Source organism: Bacillus rossius, chromosome 17, assembly GCF_032445375.1.
Source record: "Bacillus rossius redtenbacheri isolate Brsri chromosome 17, Brsri_v3, whole genome shotgun sequence".
Lineage (NCBI taxonomy): Eukaryota > Metazoa > Arthropoda > Insecta > Phasmatodea > Bacillidae > Bacillus > Bacillus rossius.
The window spans coordinates 37,510,607-37,534,592 of NC_086344.1; the positions used below are offsets into that span (position 1 = coordinate 37,510,607).

General features: G+C 39.6%; 1 protein-coding gene across 1 annotated transcript in view; it reads left to right on the forward strand.

Annotated features, from left to right (window-relative positions):
* Positions 1-23,986, forward strand: part of LOC134540846 (laminin subunit alpha) — a 136,908-nt gene that overhangs the window by 28,179 nt on the left and 84,743 nt on the right. The window contains exons 3-14 of the mRNA XM_063383837.1: positions 3,833-3,960; positions 6,520-6,628; positions 7,513-7,683; positions 10,181-10,394; positions 11,773-11,982; positions 12,534-12,806; positions 13,314-13,451; positions 16,256-16,528; positions 17,801-17,935; positions 20,679-20,843; positions 21,672-21,830; positions 22,707-22,963. Of these exons, the coding sequence (XP_063239907.1) occupies positions 3,833-3,960; positions 6,520-6,628; positions 7,513-7,683; positions 10,181-10,394; positions 11,773-11,982; positions 12,534-12,806; positions 13,314-13,451; positions 16,256-16,528; positions 17,801-17,935; positions 20,679-20,843; positions 21,672-21,830; positions 22,707-22,963 (2,232 nt within the window). The remainder of the gene's footprint in view (positions 1-3,832; positions 3,961-6,519; positions 6,629-7,512; positions 7,684-10,180; positions 10,395-11,772; positions 11,983-12,533; positions 12,807-13,313; positions 13,452-16,255; positions 16,529-17,800; positions 17,936-20,678; positions 20,844-21,671; positions 21,831-22,706; positions 22,964-23,986) is intronic.

The following is a 23,986-nucleotide window of genomic DNA, read 5'->3' on the forward strand; positions in this document are numbered from 1 at the left end:
AGGGACGTAACGGTTAAATACGCCGAAGTGACGTCACGTCCAATCAGGAGCCTTTTTGTCTGCGTTCAAATTCTTTCCCTATGTTCGGGGAAAATGAGAGATTTTTCAGGAGTTCTTACAATTTCAGGGGGGAGAGGGAATATTAAATCCGTCGCGTATATCCGTGCGTCCAATAAAGTTTCGGAACTGAAGACTGTTCCATTTTAGAAGTATTTTTATTTATTTATTTATTTATTCAATTTTTGTTCTGTAGATCCCATATTTATGGAGGTAAGGACTCCGGGATATAGAACAAGTCAATTAATACAAATATATACATATATACAAACAAACTGTACAACCACAAAAATTAGATATTACACAGTACTTTTACATTTCAAAAGTAATAAAAACAAAACATGGGTACATAAAAAAGAACATGGATACACAAGATATTGTATAAACTTAAGTCTAAACCTCAGAGTGTAGAGTTAGTTTACAAAACTCAATATTTGTCTCGTTTTGTGCTTTATTTAAATAAGATTTACCAGAGTTTAGTTTTCTTATCTGTTATTAGGTCAAAGAATTCTATCAGAGAGTAGGAAGGATGTTCTAACAGAACTTTTTTGATTGTTCTTTTGAATATAGGTAAATTGGTTATATTTATGACATTTTGTGGCAATAAGTTGTAAATTTTTATGCCTATGTAATTTGTGCCCTTTTCATACTGACTGGTATTATGACATTTTATCCTCAATTTATTGGAGTTTCTTGTGTTGTATAAATGAACATCTAAATTTTTTTGTAAATAGCGTTTCTCCTTATGTATGAATAATAGTATTCTTAGTATATACTCGTTTATGACTGTTAAGATTTTAAGTTTTCTGAATTTTTGTTTACAGTGAGCTGACATTTTGTCATGTGTCATTATACGAATAGCTCTTTTTTGTAATTTTAGAATTGTTTCAATTCCCACAGAGTAAGTGCATTTTACATGCAATGTTATTAAATATCACTCTTACTTCTCAAACCCAACTAACTATACTAGAAATATAAATCTGTTCATCTGTAATACTTCTAAGCATGAACAAAAAAATATTTTTTGACTGAAGTTAAAATAATGAAAAATGGTTTTCGTGAACAGTTGAGTATTAAAATTGATATTAATTAAATTTTTATTACTGATCCTTAGGTAATAATTAATGACACTTTTGTAACCAATAGCTTAGTTCTCTTGACAGTCCAAAGGTTAAAATCCTGTAACTCTTCTATGCATGATGACATTCCAAGTTTTATTATTTAAGGTGTGCTAACTCCTTCGTCTCAGTGCTAACATATATATTTTTAATGCTATGGTTTATCTTCTGGAGAATTTTTCCCAAGAGTTGAAAATGAGCTACTGTCCTTACAATCATCAAAGAGGGTGGCAAAAAAATTATGTAATAATTTATATAATTGATGACCAAAATCATTGCTATGCACCTTTTCCAAAATAGGGTGTTTAAAATTTTAACATTTCCTTTTGAAACATTTTATCTGTAGCCTACATCTCTACATGGTTTTGTTGATGGTAGAACTACTTAATTTTGTTAACCATATATATGTATAATATTTATTTTGATTGGCACATAGCTATAATTTAAAGTTGTAAATAATACACATTAAATTAATAGAGCCAAGATTTTATGGTGTTATAAAAATACAAATTTTGTCATTAAAAATTGTGGATTTCTTCGTTATTGCCATCAAAGATTCAAAAATATGTAATAATAAGCGTACATATCAAACACAATAACTTTGATAAACTGCTACAAAAATCTTTGGTAAGATCCTTTAAATGTGTACATAAAACAATACTACATATATTGATAAGATTAAGTTAAAAAATAAACTGCAATCAAAACATTCAATATTCTTTTGTAATGTTTCTTAGTTCCCGAGAAAGTTGAATATTTTCAAATTTATATCTTTCTTTTCGTCACCATCTTATTATTTTAATACTATTAGTATGAATAAAGATTTTAGTTTTGAACATGTTCTTAATTTTTTTGATGTGATTTTGCAATCTTGATTTTCAAAACATTTAATTTTTTTTTCATGTGTCTTTCCAAAAAAGATCTAATTAAATTTGAGAAGCAATTTTAGGTATGTTTGGTAAAAGAAAAGAAAAAATGCTTTAATGTAGGCCTAATGATATAGATTTTTTTTTGTGAAAAAACTTTTTATGAAGAAAAAATCAAACTTTTCCAAAAAAAAAAAAAAAAATCACTTTCAATCAATTCCCGTTAAAGCCAATCTTTGAAGAGCTTTTACATTTGCCAATGGACTGAATGAATATTTGACTGTATGAAATGTCCTTTATCGGGGGGAGGGTGGGGGGTTGAAAAGGGGTGAGAGCGGGGGAGGTAACCACCCATCCTCTCCTAAGAACAGTGTAGACATAAGTGTCCCATTTTGAGAAATATATATAAACACACACACACCACAAATTCTCTGGAATTATAATACCTACAGACTTGAAATTCGGCACCTATGTTCGTTTTGCTATGTAGATAGCAGCTAAGAAAGGATTATACGAAAATCAGCTCCCAAGGGTGGTTTAGCCCAGGCAACGCCAGGTACTTCAGCTAGTGTATGTATGTGGGGAAAGCAAGTAGTTAAATATTTATATATTTTTTGTTTGTTATATGCTTAATAACTAGGGACCGGAAAAATTCGCGGGTTCAATGACCTCTAGAATTAACTTTATAGTTCTACGTACACTCGGTCAAATGTCACCCTCTCATTGGCTGCTGTCTTGCGAAGGTGTCCCAATGTTGCGGCCTGTGATTCCGACACAGCTTCGGTTGAGTGTTTCTCACTGGCCCAGAGTCGTCCAGGTGAGTTGTGAGCCAATAGCAGAGGCAGCACCGAGGTGTAACTATTTGAATTTCAGGCTGTCGTGAAATGAATCCGCAAATTTTTCCGGTCTCTTCTAATAACAGTTGAAAAAACTTTTTAAGGTAGGCACAACATATATACAAATATGCAAATTGACATGGGTGTAGGTCTCGTGGAGGGGACGCCCCTCTGGTTAGTTAAAAGCCCCATACCATGCTCGTTCTGGATTTTTTTTTTTAAATTAAGCCTTTGTTTGCAATAAAGCTTCCAGATTTAATTTTATTCCTTTCTAGGGCATAGGTCCCTAGCTTTTTGGAACTTGTGTTAGTCAGGAACATTGGTGAACTAGCGTAACTACTATATATAGTCGTGGCTGCCGCGTGAAGTGATAAAAAAAAAAATGACTCGTGGTTGTTATGGACTGTAAGCCTGTTGGTGAATGTGAACTTCTACCAAATTAAAAAATCTTGGAAAGTTGTATTTTTTTTGTGCCTTGCCATGTCAAAAATTTTAGCTGTATAAAAATAAAAATTAGAAAAAAAAATTAAACTTTAGTTTAAAATGTAAAAAAAAAATGTATTGAAGGTTAGTAGTAATCCTTGTTAATCAGACATTAATCTTTGCATTGAAATTGACGTGTGTAGTAAAAATTATGTTACTTCAATTATTGAAGTTCTGCGTTACTAAACTAGAAACATATGGCGTAATTTTTCGTAAATTCACGTGAACAAATATTTTTTCTTACCTGTAGTTATTTCTCCCAAAATTAATTTTCATAAAGACACTGACTAAAATTAACCTTAAAGCTATTTATTTTTTAATGCCACTTAACCTAGAGTAACTTTGCCTACAAATGTTTTGCCCCGTAGTTATTTGGCGTGAAAGATGTCTGGTTGCACACGGGTTGCCCCAGGGGGGCTGGGTCCCTGGAGGAGCCCGGCCCCCGCCACATTGTCTGCTCTCTCCCGCGCAGGAGTTCCACGTGGCGTACGTGTTCATCAAGATGGCCAACGCCCCGCGCCCGGGCGTCTGGGTGCTGGAGAGGTCGGTGGACAACGGCCAGACCTTCCAGCCGTGGCAGTTCTTCGCCGACTCCCTCGGGTGAGTCAGTGGCGGCTCCAGGATGACTTTACGGGAGGGGCTATCGCACAAAGAAAGGTCGTGCTTGCAAAAAATGAAAGTGGTCAGATATTGGCCTTGGCAGACCTGCCAACTCTCACGATTTTGGTGTGAGGCTCACGATTTTAAGGTCCATCTCACGCCCTCACGCCAAAATAGTGTTTCCTCACGATTTTTCGGGGCCCCAAGATTTTGTTTGTAAAAGTTACAAAACAAGTTTTACGAAAGCTTACAGTAACGAGTTTCCATCAATACTCGAGTCACGTAAAGGAAGCAATTTTGCGTTTTGTAGCGTGTGCCGTGCTGATTTTTCTATCTCGCATAGAGGAAGAGGAGACATTGTGAAACATGTCACTACAAAAAAACACAACTAACACGTGAAGTGTATTGCTTACAATAAAAAAATTAATTTTGCTGTGAACGGTGATAATAGTGTTACACAAGCAGAATGTTATTTTACATCTTTTGTAGTTGCGGCCCTGCATGATCACTACACGACAGCGCTAAATTATGTTCAACTAGATTAAATCTGCAACCTATAATTTGTTGAAATAAATTTTGAAGCAGAGACCATGTAGCATATGTACAGGTATGTCACTTAAATTTAAAGATTCTCATTTGTTGTTTTTTATATCTAACCTGTATTTATGGGCCTGAAAATTTTTATCGAGGACCTCATGTTTTTTTAAATTTGAATGTTGGCAGGTCCGCCTTGGAATATTATTTACAAATTACAGGTTTCAAATACAGAACCGTAGTAGCTCCATGCAACTTTTGATGAGATAAAAAGTTTAACATATGGAAATTAAATATTTAAGTAAACATAAATATACACTAATCAATAAAATTGGTCTTGAAAGTGGGCTGTCGCCCCCCCCCCCCCCCCCCCCCTCCTTCAGGAGCCGCGCTTGGGGTGAGTCGCCGTGCGTTGGCAACCTTTACACTCCAGGTTTCATGTTTCCGTTTTTAAAAAACGGGGGATATCGGTGTTATTGTTTTTATGAACTTGTTTATTCATAAATGTAGCATACTAGCTGCAGTACCCGACGTTTACCGGGCTGAACACAGGGTGATATAATGTCCGCGAGTTAAAGCAAGATGGATAGCGCTATATGACAGTGTGGTGGACTTAGAGAAATGACACATAGTTATTGTTTGTATACCTGTGACCTATGATTTTCTGTTATAAAAATAAAATTACCCATGGCGATCGGTTGAGCAGTTTAGAAGTTGATGCTCTGCAGCGTCATCTAGCGGCGAGTTACAAAAAAAAATGGATATCATGAAAACCTTCTCCATGAAAAAACACTTCGATGAGCCAATTTTTATGGCAGTCGGTCAAACGGTCTCAGAGTTTCTAGACATCACACATAACAACATATATATGTGTGTGTGTGTGTATGTATATATACACACACACACACACACACACACACACACCCACACACATATATATATATATATATATATATATACATACATACATATATATATATATATATATATATATATATATATATATATATATATATATATATATATATATATATATATGACACTTAAATGTTACATTATACGTAATTCACCAAAACAGTTTATTGTGACTGATACATGATGCTCTTTTATGATATAAAAATATATAAAAGTATATATATATATATGACACTTAAATGTTACATAATACGTAATTCACCAAAACAGTTTATTGTGACTGATACATGATGCTCTTTTATGATATAAAAATATATAAAAGTATTTCTAACTACTTCGAACAATAAAAATAAAACTGCAAGTAATTTAATGTTTGAAAAATGTACCATTCCTGTAGTGTAAAAATGAGTTACTGATAACAGTTTGAAGATTTAAAAAAAATTCAATCTATTTAGTACATCAGTTTGGTATAAACTTTCGTACTAAATGTGTTACATTCCTCGAGTTTAATATATTCAAAGAAATCAGTTTTTTTTTGTGTTTTGAGTTAAATTTTTTACTAAAAATGCTGATTATTTTGTGCTTTCAGTTGCATTTCAGTGGTTTGTCTGTATTAACTTGCATTTTGGTGTTATATGGTGGCTTTTCAGTGTTATTACTGGTTTATTGCAGTTTACCATATAATCTTGTCCCTTTTTTATTGTTTTATTTTCATGCCAATTTAATTTTAAAAACGGGATATTTCTGTGTTATTGTTATTATTTTTGTGATATCTGTTTTTTTTTTTTTTAGAAAAGATAACATATTACTAAACAATAAATTATGATACTTAATGTCCCATGGTACTAATTCCTCCAAAACAGCGTCATTTTGACTGATACATGATGCACTTTTTCAGCACGACGAGATGTACTAAGCATTATAACTTTTCGAAACAAATATGTAAAATAAATATGTTAAGTTGCCTGGAAAAAAACGCTGCTAAAAGCACAAACCTCGGCTTGTAATTTTTTTTTAAATTTAATAACCTTGAAGCATTGACGCTCCGTATCTCTTCAGGAATCCTCCCTTTCCCTGGGTCCAGGTTGGTAACAGTGTCCTTGTTCGCAGCGACTGCGAGAAGTTCTTCGGAAGCAACAGCCTGCAGCCAATCACGCGGGACGACTCCGTGGTGTGCGAGACGCAGTACTCCAAGATCGTGCCCTTGGAAGGCGGTGAGGTGAGTGTCGCTTCAGGGAGGACGCTCCCCGTCACTGCTCGAGTTTAGTCTTTTATTCAAATTTATTTTGTTGTGGCTTAAATGTAGTGCACACTGCAGTTCAAAAAAGAAAACTGTGAAGTAGAAATATGAAAACGCCCAGCAAACATATATAAAGAAGAAGGCTAGAAATTAAGCAGTATGTGGGATCCACTCTTCAGAAAACCTCATAACTAGAGACCTGCATCTAACAAAAGACAGGTCGCCTCTGGTTGGCCAAACAGCCCAGCCAATCAGAAGAGAAGAGTCAACTGATTTGCCAGCACCCCCCCAGCCAATCACAGAAGCCCATCTCCGATTGGCCAAACCAACAGGCCAAGTAGACAAAAGGAAGGCTGTGATTGGCCCACAGTTGCAGGCAATCGGGCAGCGCTCTGCTGAGGCGAGAGTATTAAAGGCAGATGAACTTGTAAATAACCTCAGTAGGTAACTCCACCCTGCTGACGACGACTGGAATGTCGACCGAAACATCGGTTGATACATTCGCCTTGGACGTGGCTACAACCCAGAAGCCAAGGTAATTTGTAAACATTTGCTCTAATCTTCATACTTACATCCTTTTAAGTATGAGACAGTACAAATTTTTTTTTTTGAGAAACAGGTGAAGCCATCCTACAATTTATAAAAAAATTGTATTTAACGATCCCTAAAAAAAAAGGTACATTTCTAGTGGTGTAAAATTTGTGTGCAAGTTCAAAATTTATGTGATTTTTTTGAGAAATTATATAAAAAATATATTGTGATTTATTTTGTAATATTTTGTGTTAATACAAACCTCGTTGTTGCAAAGTGGCAGACCTGAGGTGTTTCCGAGGTTCGACGGTGTGTTGATCGTGCGTGCGCAGATCGTGGTGTCGCTGCTGAACAACCGGCCGTCGGCCAACGACTTCTTCAACTCGACGGTGCTGCAGGAGTGGACCCGGGCCACCAACATCAGGCTGCGTCTGCTGCGGCACAAGACCTTCCTGGGACACCTGATGTCGGTGATGCGGCAGGACCCCACCATCACCCGCAGGGTGAGTCCCGCCCCGCCGCGGGGCCCCGCCTGCTACAATAGCAATGAAATGATTCGTACAAAAATGTAGAAGAAAAATTACACGGAAAAAGCATCAAAGAACCCATTAAGAACGAAATAAGTGCACACCTATCCCTCACTTAGCACAACTAATTCTTTCCTAAAAATGCTATAGACGTGCTATTTGAGACTGGAGCAGTAAAATCGTGCTAAATGAATTCGCACAATCTGAAGCCGTGCTAAGTGAGGGGTAGGTTTACTTTAATAGAATCGAATTTCAATGATTAAATGCTCGAATCGTAACGAAATAAATCAAAGGAAAGAACTAAAATGTGTGGAAATGTTACCTAACTGTACATATCAATGTAAAATAACAGACGTAATCTGAAACAATACAAATGGAAATGAAATACATACTTCCACATATACCGAAATGAGTCGGAAACCTGATATAACAAACAAAATCACTTGATACAATACAAATTAAATGATTTGCACCCAAATGTAATTGAATAAATAAAATGGGCAGGATCAAACCGACATCACTTTATCTGTTCTTTATTATTTTTTAATTTTGTTACATGCCTACCTACCGCTTAAACTTGGATGGCAGGTAGGATACAAGTAACGCAAAATATAAACAGCAAAACAGTATGATGCAAAGACGAAACTTTTAAAAACAACCACAAAAAATAAATTCAAAATAATTATAATAATTTAGATGTATGTTCCCACAGTTCCATGAATGTCACATTTGCTGTCTGGCGTAATTATATGTAATTTTACACTTGTTTAAATATCGTGACAACTCTAGCGGCAGAAGCAAAATAAACCATTTTTATTTTTAACTTTTTCCAATCCGTTTAGGTATCACCTTCTGGTACAAAATGCATGCAGAATAAATTACATTCAATGAATTTACCATGATTAGAGATACAATTTTTGTAATTTGAGTTAGAATTGTGACGAATTGCTGATTGATTTCGTGTTTTTAGTTACACGTGGGTGCTAAATGCTGTATTAACGCGTATTTCGATATTATATGGTGTATTGGCATGCTCTGCATTTGTATTTCGGTTTTATTGCAATTCACCATATAATATTTTTCCTATCTATGATCAAATTTGTATTTGTTTATAATTTGTGATACCAAGATAGAGACAGTGAAAACATATTTCTTTTCTCGTAACAAATTTTTTATCGTTACCCAAATTTATGGTAAAAAAATAAACCTCCGTTGCGTCAAGTTTCCTAACAGAAGTGAAAAATATTTGTAACCGGATAACCTGGCCTAACCGCCGCTAGGGTTGATTCATAGGGTTGATTCTTGGTTTTTTTTTGGGTGTATTTTTTTTTACTGTGTCATTGTGTTTATTTTCTATCTGAATATTTTTATACTCTATGTTCAGTTATACATGTTTGTACTTGTTCTGTTTTGCTTTGGTCACTGCTGGTACATGGCTCCCTCGCCTTGCGTATGTTGGCCAACGGCGGTTATGCCTACCTGTTGCTGATTCTCCTCAGGTAGTGCTAGCCGGCTCTTGGTACTGATCCGTGAGAGACTGCGTGTATCTGCAGTGACCGTCGTGTCCTTGTTGGTGTGTGCCGTGCCCACTGTTAAAGCCCTCGGCTGTTCGTGGGCATAAATACAGTAGTTATAAATAAATAAATGATAAAATACCCAATTTTTAACACTTGGCTTATGACTGCAGTGACACGCCTGCTGCCGGGTTACTTGCCACATGCTTGCGTCTTGTCGGGACCTCACACCGGTGCTTTTAATTTTTATCAATGCGGAAAGGAAAATCAAATTTTTATTATATCGTAGCTTAATGTACTATTTAAATCCATTTTTTTTTGTATTTATTACCACCTGTAATAATGCAATTGTAACGGAAATTTGATCTTAAGCATTTATAAAACCGACCTGATGATGATTTATCAGGAAAGAATATCAAAATATTGAATGAAATAAATATATATGAAAACAGTTATGGTCCCCTCAGGTTTGTATTATTGAAGTTTGACTGTAAATGACAGAAGTTAGAAGAAGTCAGTTTCCCGCGAGGAAAAGTTAGGCGTCGTTGGGACCCGGTGCCCGTGATCGTGGAGCCAGGGCCGCAACTGCGGGGGGGGGGGGGGGGGGGGGGGGGGGGCAAGCGGGGCATACGCCCCGGGCACAAAGCTGTGTGGGGGGCGCCGAAATCGCTTGCATTGTAATTCCTACTACAACTGGTAAATGGTAAAAAGTTTTTGCATGGAAGTTGCAGTAGCACAGAAACTGTTACATGTAGGTATGGAAAAATGCTTAAATAGCACCATTTTTCCGTGGGAAAGCCCCCCGGACCGCCCGCTTTATCGGTGTGGTATGTGCAATAAAAAGAGGAGGGGGGGGGGGGGGCGCATGAATCTGTTCGTGCCCCGGGTTGCGGCCCTGCGTGGTGGAGCCCTGGGTGCTAGTTCCGAGAGTGTCTCGACGCTGCGCTTGTGTCCGGCAGTACTTCTACTCCATCAAGGACATCAGCATCGGGGGCCGGTGCGTGTGCAACGGGCACGCGGACACCTGTGACATCACGGACCCCGAGGACCGCTTCAAGCTGCTGTGCCGCTGCCAGCACAACACGTGCGGCGCCAACTGCGACCGCTGCTGCCCGGGCTTCCAGCAGAAGGCCTGGCGCATCTCCAACAGCAACAAGCGCTTCATCTGCGAGCGTGAGTCTCCCGTTGCCTCCTCTGCTCGGAGTGGAATCGCGACTGGAACGAACGGGAGAGAAAATGTTTTGTGAGACATTTGCAAACAAAGGATGGTCACCCATCAGATATGCTGACTTAGAATAAACATCAATGACTTCCCGAATATATTGATTTTCATAGCAGGATATTGAAATTATTTAGTACTGTAGTTCTTCAACACGCTATATAGGATATATATATATTTTAGAAGCAGCCAATACCTACTCAAATTCACTTTAATAGTAAAGTCATGTAATAAATAAAAAATTGAGCCACATCTAGAGACACTTCTGAGATAAAACAATATTTATCGATTTTATTTTAACTCAGTGAGGTCATTGCCTCGTCGGCAGTGACCAGATCACACACTGAATTGCGATAGGAACTAAACAGCACGGAAATGCAATTTAATACACCGTTTGACGCCCAAACGTAACTAAAAACATCAAAATCAATCAGCAGCTTGACAAAACTTAACTCAAATTACAAACACATTTCAAACACACAAAAATTAGCCGATTTATTTTTATTTTTCCGAGTGCTACTAATGATTTTAATGTATGCATGCGTAAGGGGTCAATCAAAATGAGAATATTTTGGTCCAAATTATAGGTATAACAAAAAATTTGTACAAATTCGATGTGCCTATGAAGGGAGTTATGATTTTTTTTGTCCTCCTATCTTTGTCTTTTCAACCCCTTGATAATATTCAAAATTAATATAGACAAAAGATTTTGGTATTACTCGTATTAAGTATAATACATTCAAACAGATGTGTTATTTTCCATATTACTGGAGTTGCAGCAAATTTTTCTGTTTGTCAAAAAACCTTCCCCGTTTCTACCCCTTTGGTCGGAAATTGCCTATGAACGAACTTGACTGAGATACTAGATTTTTATGAAACAGTTTGAAAGTGATTTGTGAAGAATTTCGGCAGATATTGTGTCCACATAATAGTATAAATTTTTGAGTTGATATGGACCATGAATCGAAAAAGTAGATAACAATTTTCCGGAAGTCGCACCGTAGTAACAGCTAGATTAAGTAGTATTTCTTTGAAATCTACCTAAAAAAAAATCTAAATATTTTCATGAGCGAATCCTAAGGCTTCCAAATTTTTCAAAGCTTTGCAACTAATGCGAAGCTTCACAACAGACACAACGCTCTGCGTCACAACCGAAGCTTCAAATAAAATGAAGAGCAAATAATTTCCTGGCAAAGTCAAATCATATATTAAAAAAGATCTTCGAATGATTCTCTTTGTCGAATCTTTGCACGGGCCTGTTAGAGAGTCACTATTGTGATGTGTGCGGGATGGATGCGGAAAGATTCCCCCTGTCCCCCGCTCTCGACGCAGCGTGCAACTGCTTCGGCCACACGGAGGAGTGCGAGTACGACCCGGAGGTGGACGCCCGCCGGCAGTCCCTGGACATCCACGGAAACTACGAGGGCGGCGGCGTGTGCCGCAACTGCCGAGACAACACCGAGGGCACCAACTGCGACCGCTGCCAGGCGGGCTTCTTCCGGCCGTACGGCAAGCTGCTCAACGAGACGGACGTATGCCAGCGTGAGTGCCCGCTCGTCGCCCTCAGCTCGTGTGTCTGTACATATGTATGTGTATATGTGTATATATGTATACATGTACATATATGTGCATATATATATTTATATGTGTACATATGTGTATGTATGTATATACAAACACATATATATAGGCACACACATGTGTGTGTATATATACATGTATATATATGTATATGTATATGCATATATAAGTGTGTATGTGTATATATACATATACATATTTTTGATGCGAAAGATAATGTATGAAATAAATAATTTATTTAAATTGTTACAGCAAATTATTGATCAGTTTTCTAAATAATCAATATATATATAATTTTTTTTAAGTAAATGACATAACTTTTTTAGATTCATAAAGTATGTTAAAGGTATTTTTCGTGGCCTGGAAACAGTCTTCTATGAGGCAGCTTTAAAACAAATATAGTTATTGTTTTATTCTTATGGAAGGTCTCGGACTGTTTCTTCGTCTCCAGTTCGGTCAAGGGCAGCCGCGTTGGTATGACAGGCCCGCATCGCCGACGTGTTTGGTTCCAGCCTGCGACTGCAACAACCGCTTCGTGACGGGCAACTGCGCGGAGGGCAGCGGGCGGTGCGAGTGCCGGCCCGAGTTCACGCCCCCCGGCTGCGACAGCTGCAGCTTCGGCCACTTCGGCTACCCCGAGTGCCGGCCGTGCGAGTGCCACGTGAACGGCACGCGCGGGTCCTACTGCGAGGCGGAGGGCGGGCGCTGCCCCTGCAAGGAGAACTACGCCGGCGACTTCTGCAACCGGTGCGGCGAGGGCTTCTACGACTTCCCCAAGTGCCTGGGTGCGTTATTATTGTGCTGGGCGCAGTTATTGAATACCAGTCACTGATCATTACGTTGTAAAATTGCGTCATTGGACAAGTAAGTTTCATGTATCGCCGCCTGAGTATTGGAGTGTTCTATGTCCACCTTTTTTAAGTTGTTTTATGCTATGCACACAAAATTAATATTAGTATTCATTTGTACTATATCCACACACACGTCTATGCACATAAAAATGTTTGTTCCTTAATTTAAGACCAATATTATTTTGTTCTATGTCATGATATTCATAGTTGTTTGAACTTTTGAATGCTTATATATCTCAGTTCCGACTTCAATGGACGTAGGACACTCCAATTCTCAGGCGACGATATGTTGGAAATCGAGATATCTTTATGAAGAAGCAGAGGTCGTGTGAAATAGAAACAATGACGCTGAAATCTCTTGTTTTAAAAATGAAACTGGCCTAACAATAATGCCATGAATCCTTGCTTGTCTGGATTGTGTGCGTGCGTGCCGTGTTGCAGCGTGCGCCTGCAACCCTCAAGGCTCCCTGCAGGACGCGTGCGACGTCCTCACGGGACAGTGCGCCTGCAGGAACAACTTCGCCAACCGCAGCTGCGACGTGTGCCAGGACGGCTACTACGGATACCCGGGGTGCTCCTGTGAGTGTCTTCCTACCCCCTGTGTAGTGCTGATGATGCTTAGTCGTTTAGTACTCATGCTTAGTCGTTTAGTGCTGATGCTCAGTCGTTTAGAACTGATACTCAGTTGTTAAGTACTGATGCTTAGTCGTTTAGTGCTGATGCTTAGTCGTTTAGTACTCATGCTTAGTCGTTTAGTACTCATGCTTAGTTGTTTTGTACTGATGCTTAGTCGTTTGGTACTGATGCTTAGTCGTTTGGTACTGATGCTTAGTCGTTTGGTACTGATGCTTAGTTGTTTGGTACTGATGCTAAGTTGTTTGGTACTCATGCTTAGTTGTTTGGTACTGATGCTAAGTTGTTTGGTACTGATGCTAAGTTGTTTGGTACTGATGCTAAGTTGTTTAGTACTCATGCTTTGTTGTTTAGTACTGATGCTTAGTCATTAGGTACTGATGCTCAGTTGTTGAGTACTAATGCTTAGATGTTTAGTACTCATGCTTAGTTGTTTTGTACTTAGCAGTAATTTTGGGTGGTTTAATTTCAAAATGTTACTCATTATGTACATAAAATTACTTTAACAAACATCTTCAGACATACATTAGTGCTGTAAATTGATTTTAATGGATGTAGTGTCTTGATTGAAATGTTTGTCAGTAAGCACACTTATCTGATTGGAAAACAAATCATTTCGATTAACGTACACTCTTACAGTAAAAATAACTTATTGGATTTTATAAGCACTCTATTTTCCTGGAACGAGTTAAGGGCGTTACTTTGAGGGGTGGGGAGTATTTATCAATTATTTGTTTGGTTTTCCTGTTGAAACTATGTTGGTGTTTGATGAACTGGCAAAATCGCTAATCCAGAAGGTCTGTTTTCCCAAGTACGTGGGATTAAAGAGCTTGTACTTTACTAATATTAGGCTTTTTGTGGCCAGAGTTGCAAAATACTTCTTTGCTCCTGGGGTTGAGGTCACATTTGTTTGTCCGTGGTACCAGACAGTAAACCCTGCTAGTGCGTAAGACATGGGCGTCGCAAGGATATATTTTTTGATTTAGTTGTTGAGGAATATCCATCCCCTGGGAAAAAAAAGCGGTGGGTCCGGGGGTCCTTCCCCGGGAAAATTTGGGGTTTGAAGGTGCAAGAAGGATGGTTTTTAGGCATTTTTCTTTCCTAAATATTCTAATTACAGTTGGTTGCAATATACAGTAGAACCCTGTTATAACGAATCTGAAGGGAGTAGGTTATATGTTCACTATAGAGGGGAAACTTTATATCTGGGAAAACTTTTATATTGGCAATACATACTCAAAAGCAAAATCTTAACTACACATAGGCCTAAGCCAAGAAAAGAACGAATGAAAATACTCAAAGCAACAGTTTTATGAGCAAATGCAGATATTATTTTTAATGAACTATACTTTCTATTACCTAATGGTTCTTGGAAATCGGCGTATTATCATTTTTTCGGACATTTAATACTCTGACGTTATCGCAGCTTGAGAAAGAAGATTTATCAGCTTGTTTAATATTGTACTTAATGTGGATGTTGCAATTCCCAGTTCCTTTGCTATTAATACATGCGGGACAGTGGGGTTTGAGTCTCCCTTTTCAATAATGTCCAGTTTATCTCGCACAGATAATGCCTTACGTTTTTTACCGCGTTTTTCACCTTTTTTTATGTATGTACGTATTTCTTATTGAAGCACATTTGCAGCTTAATAACACGTAATTCTTTTTACCGTCAAAAGTAAATAAACGAAAAATGACGAGTCTGGTGCATCAAAGATTACTACGTATCATTTAGTATCGCAGTTGCTAAAGCTGGAACGAAATTTTCTCACTTTCTATGGAAAAATTTTGTTCACAGAGTTCTATCTAGTGGTAGTCTTACGAACCTTACCCGATCAAAATGTCCGAAACGTGAACGATAAAAATGAGACGTAAAAATATTGAATTTGCTGCTATAATGTAAATATGTATTTGTGTGGCGGTAATTTATTTATAATTTTGATAACATAAGAAATGTACATGCGTTTGCCCATTCTTTAACTATGCAGGGAAAACTATTTTTTATTTTCACCAAACTGATCACCATTTTTGGCTACACGTAGCCTACCGAGGCCACTCGAATACGACTTGTTTATAATATGAACAGTGGACAATCGAGTAGCGTATTGCGGAGAAAAACTTCAATGTGATCCAGAATAGACGTTTTGTGAAAAAATTTTTAATTATATGAAAATATTTGAGATAAATGTGCATTATGTCGGCAAAATTTGTTCGTGGTACACGGGAAAACGTATCGACATTGACAAATGTTGTGCGCTATATCCAATAAATTAATACATAACCTCAAATCATTTTGCCGGGACTGAGACGGAAATTCACAATAAACGGGAATTCATTATAGGCGGGTTCACTATAAACGGGTTCTACTGTATAATTTATTTTTCATAAAAAAAATATTTTCAGAGAACAAATTTGTAAAAAAACACAGTGCTCACATTACCACGATTGGACTAAATGCACCATGCGCAACATATGGGTTGTATCACAGAAATCATTTTAATAATGTAACTACGAAACTAACTAAATATATTATTGGAGGGGATGAAATGGAAGACTTTTATTATTGGGGGGGGGGGTGACGTGTCGTCTCCCTCCCCCCCCTCCCTCCGGTTGCGACGCCCATGGGGTAAGATAACAAGTTAGCCATGTAAATGAACAATAGAGCTGACCCTCCTATAAGAGGGTTGATCCCAAATATTTTGGATTTATCAATTTTTTGCGGCGCGGCGGCGCGTGGTCCGTGCCCGCAGACTGCAGCTGCGACGTGCGCGGCACGGAGGCCGGCGTGTGCGACAAGCGCTCGGGCCGCTGCCTGTGCCGGCCGGGCTACGGCGGGGAGCGCTGCGACCGCTGCACCGCGGGCCACTACGGCTACCCCGACTGCCGGCCGTGCGGCTGCAGCGAGGCGGGCAGCACCTCCGGCACCTGCGACGCGTCGGGCCGCTGCCCCTGCCACCCCAGCTTCGCGGGGCGCACCTGCGACCGGTGCAGCCCCGGGTTCCACCTGTACCCTGAGTGCCGCGGTGAGTTCCCGAGTCCCCCTTCCCTTCTCCTCGCTCGCTCCGCTCTCGCGCACGTCGCGGGGGAAGGTCGGTGAGGCAGGATCAGTGGCGTGGCCGGGTTTTGTGTATGGGCGGGTGTTAAGAAGCATGGCCTACCCCTGTATTAAAGCTGGGGGTCCGTGGGTCCTCCCCAAGGAAAATTTGGATTTTAAGGTGTAAAATGGTGCCATTTTAGCAGTTTTCGGTACTTAAAATTTAAATATTGTAATGGCAAAAATTTTTTATTAATTTTTTTAATATGAAATTTGTTTGAGTGATGAGTAAGAAATTTAAATAAAGATTTTTGGTGCTAAGGGGGGTGGGAGGGGTTTGAACCCCTAAAACCACCCCCTGGCTACGCCCCTGGGTAGAATGATAATCTCGATGCTCGCTGTCGTTTCTAACCGAGGACGTGCAGGTGTCGGTGAGGCGAAATGGTGATGTCGATGCTAGCGCGGTATCGCTTCTTGTGCGCTCATAGGACAACTTTGAGATCTGAGCGGTGACCATGACATTCTAAGGTGGTGAAATGAATTTAAAGAGGTGTAATGAAAGTTTCTGAAGTGCTTTCAAGAAAATCTACCGGGCGTGTCATTCCTAAAAAACTACTCTGTAAACGTACGTTTCTGCCGTTTTCGCTCTCCTGAAAAAACAGTTTAAAAATGAAGTGTAGAAACAGAACTACTGCCCTCAGCATATGAAGTCCTTTTCGAAAATATACCCCAACTCTGATATTTTAAATATGAATGTTTTCATAGTCCTGCTTCATAAAATTATCTTTTTTACACCTCATTTTTTTATTAGTCCATTGAGAAGAGTAAGCATCATCAGCCCCTAAGTGATATTTTTATTTTAAAAATTAGTTTTTTTATGTCTCATTGAACAAAACAAAAGCATTTAGCGTCTTCTCACGAAGTGATTTCACCAAAAATCCAACAGAATGTGCTGCGATGGTCACCGGTTGTCATTCAGTTCCAGCATGGCACATAAAGTTCTCATACATTTTTTTTTTCACATGGACGGTTTTGTTTCTTAAGCAAATGATGTACTCTGTTGTTTAGAAAATTTGTATTTAAAATTATAAGCCTTAATTAGGAGTCATCAATATATTTACGACTGTTAAAATGGTGAGTAACTTTCCCTCTCGCTTCTGAAGGGGTTTCCACGCTCCGAACGATCCTTGATTCCGGCAGCAATGTGTTGATAGTCTTGTTTTCGAGGCGACTAACAGCGCTGGTCCTTCCTTTCACGCAGCGTGCAACTGCGACACGCGGGGCAGCATCGGCGTCTCGTGCGACGACGACGGCAAGTGCCAGTGCCAGCCCCACTTCGACGGCAGCGCCTGCGACCAGTGCCAGGAGGGCTTCTACAACTTCCCCATCTGCGAAGGTACGGTTCGTCCGCCCCGCGCTCGTCGCAGCTGTCGAACATGTGTGAAGGTATGTCGCGCCCGCCTGCGCTTGTCCGCTTCTTGTCCCAGCTGTCGAACATCTGCGAGGGTATGTTTTGTCCACCCACGCTCGTCTCAGCTGTCTAACAAATAATAATAATAATAATAATAATAATAATAATAATAATAATAACAATAACAATAATAATTTCTCATTTTTTATACTTTGATAACAATATTCACTTAATTAACCAGGAAATTTAGCACTCACGAAAGCAAGATTGTATGTGAGTATATCTAGTCACTTTAAATTACATGCAGCTGTCGCAGCTGTCGAACAAATAATAATAATAATAATAACAACAATAATAACAAATAACAATAATAATAAATAACAATAACAATAATAATTTCTCATTTTTTTACACTTTGATAACAATATTCACTTAATTAACCAGGAAATTTAGCACTCACGAAAGCAAGATTGTATGTGAGTATATCTAGTCACTTCAAATTACATGCAGCTGTCGCAGCTGTCGAACAAATAATAATAATAATAATAACAATAACAATAACAATAATAACAATAATAATAAAAATAATAATTTTTCATTTTTTTACACTTTGATAACAATATTCACTTAATTAACCAGGAAATTTAGCACTCACGAAAGCAAGATTGTATGTGAGTATATCTAGTCACTTCAAATTACATGCGGTGTATTTTGACGATTGTAAACATTTGTAAATGTATAATAACTGAGAAATAAAAATATATAAAATATAACCTAAGAAACTTTACATTAGTTATATAAAGATGAAAGTTAAAAAGAGCAATTTATGTGAAGGTATGTTACGCCCGCCTGCGTTTGTCCGCTTGGCCCAGCGTTCAATCAAAAGATAATGTGAACAAACATTAAAGGAGGATTTAGTAGCAGTTGGGTATTTTTTTATGGTCTTCGACAATGATCTGTAAAACAAATTGTTTTCCATTTTCACCTTTTGTACAAAGAAGTCCTTGTTAGCAGTAAGGCAAACTCTTTAACGCAACCATGCGACAAGCCGCCATCTGTGTCTGGGTTTTGGTAAATTCCGAAACGTGTAGAAGTGTGACTTGAACACAATTACATAATGAAACAGAATCTTCTTTGTGCACGAGCACGTACATAGTGCTGCCTGCCTAAACATTTGTATTATGTCAAGTTGGCAGAAACATGGCATAAGGTGATTTTTACATCCATACATTTATACTAAAAATATAATATTCAAGTCAAAGGCTTGAGAAAAATGCACATAGGAGTAAGGTTGGTGTTATTATGTTTTTTTTTTTTTTTTTTTGAAAATTGTTTGATTCTCTATTTTATGAGCAGAGTTTTACTGAGTTAAAATACACTAATGTCCTTCATGTAACTGCAGAGTTTAATTTATCATGTCTGCACAATGAACAGCTGAATGTGTAAAGTTCAGACTGCCACAGATATGTAATATGAAATCGGGGAATTTTTAAGTTGGAAAACGATCATACTAAATATTCCATCATTTATTTTTACAAAATTGAGTCATATGATTATTTAATCTACAAAATCTACAAATTCCGACATGACTTTATTACCGAAATTGTGAATGTTTTGATGTAGGGTGTTATAATGATATTTCATGGTACTTCCAAAACCATTTATAATACTACTAAAATTAGCGATGGGTCGAATACCAACTTTCTGTAATCCAAATCTCAAATTCGAATCCAGAAGTGTGCCTCGAATATATACCCCTCGAATCTGAATCTAGGTGTCAAGGGACAAAAATATAATGATGTAGAAGAAATGTAAATTGTTGACAAGGTGTTAAAAAATATTCTACTCCTGAATATTTTTTCACTTACTAATATTCCAAAGTCAATAAATATTTCAATTTTATTTATATGATTGGTTAATTGCATATTAAATGTACAATTTCTTGGCGAACACTAATAGAATAGGCCTAGTATACTTCAGTGTCACGTTCCGCCAAAGCCGAGCGTGCAGGAACTGGCCGACCACCGTGCGAGAAAATCTTCTATAATATCAAACAGGTTAAGGCGGGCTTTTTAACCAATTGTTCGTGATTATATTCAAACAATTTATTTAAATTAAATTTTGCAAAAAAATTAAATAATATTTGAAGATTAAAAAAGTATGCAATTTTTCATCAATGTTTTCTTATGACGTTATCATGTAAAATTATCGTCCGTAAACCGACTTTACAGACAACCCCCCCTTTTTTTTTGTTTACTATTTCTCCTACAATAATTTGGTTTGAGTCTTTTTCCTCGAGTATCGAATCTTTAGAATACTGAGGATTTTATGATAGTTGATGGTATTTGAGGATCGGACCAGCTAACCCCTAGTTGAGATACGCGACACTAATGAGTAGAGACCTGCAAAATTCGCGGATTCATTGACCTCTAGGATAGACTCCACAGTCCTTTAAATACTCGCAGAAATGACACCTGTTCATTGGCTACTGACGCGTGAGACATCTCAACTAGGCTTTTCGTAATTTGGCACTTTCTTGGTTTAGTGTTTCCCATTGGCTCACAGTTCCCCGGATAAAATGTGGGCCAATTGCAGAAGCGGTACGAAGGTATAGTTGTTTTGATGCTAGCCTATTGCGAAATGAATCCGCGAATCTTGCATGTCTCTACTAATGAGAGTTGTGGGTGGTTGGCGACCGTGCTGATCGGAGGGGGCGTGGCTGCCGCAGAGTGCAACTGCGACCCGGCGGGCGTGGTGGCGATGTTCGCGGGCTGCGGCTCGCTGCCCCCGGGGGAGCTGTGCCAGTGCAAGGAGCGGGTGGTGGGGCGCATCTGCGACCAGTGCCGGCCGCTCTTCTGGAACCTGCAGCCGCAGAACCCGCAGGGCTGCGAAGGTGCTCCCACGCTTGCCACACGCGCGCACACACGTGCAGTGGGCCTGTGCCAACACTGGTCATTCAAATACATGCCGTTAATATGTTCAAGTAAACACATGTGAAGATTACCGTTCAAAATCATGAAATATGTCGATGGCCTTCCGCAAGTTAGTCCATTGAAATATATTTTTAAAGTCATATTGTTAGGTGAAGCTGAATTATACTATTTTTTTTTTTTTATAAAATACATGATTGAAGTAAAAAAAAGAGTAAGAGTGTAATAGAATAAATGTTAGAGTTATAGCATAGATTTATAAGTGTAAAAGCCTAGACGTATCAGTGTAATAGCCTACACATATGAGTGTAATTACAAATATGTATGAGTTATAGCAGAGACATAGGAGTATAATAGTATAGACGTTTGAGTGCAATAGCATAGACGTAGGAGTATGGTAGCTAAGATGTAGTAGTTTTATAACAGACATTAGAGTGAAATAGCACAGACATAAGAGTGTAATAGCACAAGCATAAGAGTGTAATAGCACAGGCATAGAAGTGTGTGAGCTAAGATGTAGTAGTTTAATAACATACATAAGAGTGTAATAGCACATTCATAAAGAGTGTAATAACACAGGCGTAGGAGTGTGGTAGCACAGGCGTAGGAGTGTGGTAGCACAGGCGTAGTAGTGTAATAGCACAGGCGTAGGAGTGTAATAGCACAGGCGTAGGAGTGTAATAGCACAGGCGTAGGAGTGTAATAGCACAGGCGTAGGAGTGTAATAGCACAGGCGTAGGAGTGTAATAGCACAGGCGTAGCAGTGTGGCAGCGGTGGCCCTGCTCCGCAGAGTGCGACTGCCACCTGCCGGGCGTGGTGGGCGGCCTGGGCGTGTGCGACACGAGGAGCGGCCAGTGCCTGTGCAAGTCGTCCGTGCGGTCGCGGCGCTGCGACACCTGCGCGGACGGCACCTTCGACCTGCGCGAGGGCAACTTGTTTGGCTGCAGCCGTGAGTAAACAACTTCTTAACCACACAGCCCGCCGGTCGGATCACTGCCGCAGGTCCCGGTGCATTGTCAGTGTCGACTGCACACAGGCGAAAGAATGACCTTGTTAGAATTAAATTGTTTGCAGTTGTTGATTAAAATGACTTTGTCCCTTGGAACTAGGTAAATTGTTTTTATAGGTAATGGATAGGGACCGGAAAAATTCGCATGTTCAATTCCCTGCGGGGACGAACTCCATAGTTCTACGTACACTCGGTCAAATGTCACCCACTCATTGGCTGCTGTCTTGTGAGAGAGACGTCCCAACGTAGCGGCGTGTGATTCGATAAAGGCTTCGGTCGGGTGTTTTCTCGTTGGTCCGGCATCATCCAGGTGAGTTGTGGAGCCAATCGCAGAGGCAGAACTGAGGTATAACCATTTGTAATTTTAGCCTGTCGCGAAATGAACTCGCGAATTTTTTCCGGTCCCTAGTAACGGACACACATAATGAGCAAAAACACATAATTAGAGACCCGTGAATTTCGCGGATTCATTTTGTGTTATGCTAAAATTCAAATAATTATACCTTAGTGCTGCTTCTGCCATTGGTTCTCTGTTAATCTGGAGGACTGAGGGCCAATTAGAGACCCTCACTCATAGAAGTGTCGAATCACAGGCCATCCAGTCGAGACGACTCACAAGTCAGCACAGCCAATGAACAGTTGGCATTTGCCCGAGTGTGTAGAGGATATTGGAGTCTATCCTGGAGGTCATTGAATCTGCGAAATTCACGGGTCTCTACACATGATCGTGGGAGGAAAATAATTTGGGACGCGTGCTCGTAATGGGCGGGAGCTGAGGCGCCTGTGTCTGTGTTTTCCCCCCCTCGGTCCGGCCAGACTGCGGGTGCGACGTGGGCGGCTCGGTGGACGGCGTGTGCAACAAGGACTCGGGCCAGTGCGTGTGCCGCCCGCGCGTCAGCGGCCGAGCGTGCCGCGAGCCGCTGCAGGCTCACTACTTCCCCACGCTGTACCAGTTCCAGTACGAGGCGGAGAACGGCCGCACGCGCGCCGGCACGCCGGTGCGGTACGGCTTCGACGAGGCCGTCTTCCCCGGCTACTCGTGGAAGGGCTACGCCGTCTTCTCCCAGCTGCAGGTGGGACGCTCGCTCCGGAGGGCGTCGCGAATCCCAGCTTCCCCCGCCCTGTTGTTACTGTCATTACTGCAAGCAGTGGCTAGCCAGGGGGGGGGGGGGGGGGTTTAGGGGTTCAAACCCCCCCTTTAGCACCAAATATTTAATTAATTTCTTATTCATCACTCAAACAAATTTCATATTAAAATTCATAAAATTGTTACCATTACGATATTTAAATTTAAGTACCGAAAATTGCTAAAATAGCACTGTTTTACACCTTAAAATCAAAATTTTCCCCAGGGGAGGACCCCCGGATCCCCCCCGCTTTAATACCATGGTGGGGGGGGGGCATGCTTCTTAACACCTTCCCCCCCCCCCTCCCCTATACACAAATCCTGGCTACGCCACTGACTGCAAGCGAGGGTGTAGTCGGCGTGGAACAACCAAGCACGGCGTTGTTCGCGTCTCATGCGCGTCGTGCTACTTTTTTTTTTTGCGTATTTGCTGTGCTTGTTGCTACTACCACTTCAAATAAAGGAAATTTGCGTGTATTTCATCAGATGAGCATTTATATGTAAATTAATATCGCAATTTTACTACCCAAAGATGGTTATTTATTGTGAAACAGTTTAGTGAACCTAACATTGTTCTAGCACACCGAACTCATATAAAAATCCTTAATTTTTATGTCATGAGTATCAAAACAGTAAAATACAAATTAGAGGATGTTTTTTTTTATTAAAGTGCGTAAACTTTTTGAAACAGCCATAGATCCTGAACCCGAGCAATTCTGAATGAGACGGATATCCTGATATAATTCGGGACGAAACTAAATTTCTTTCTTTTCATGCTGTGTGGTTGGTAGTGTGAGAATCATTAGTGACCAATTTCAGAGGAAAAAGAAAGGAATTATACTTCTATACTCCTTGGTCTAGGGGTTTAGGGGTTTAGGGGTTCAACACCCCCCCCCCCCCCCCTCCAGCATCAAATCTTTAATTTATTTTGTTATTCATCACTCAAAAAACAAATTTCATATTAAAATTA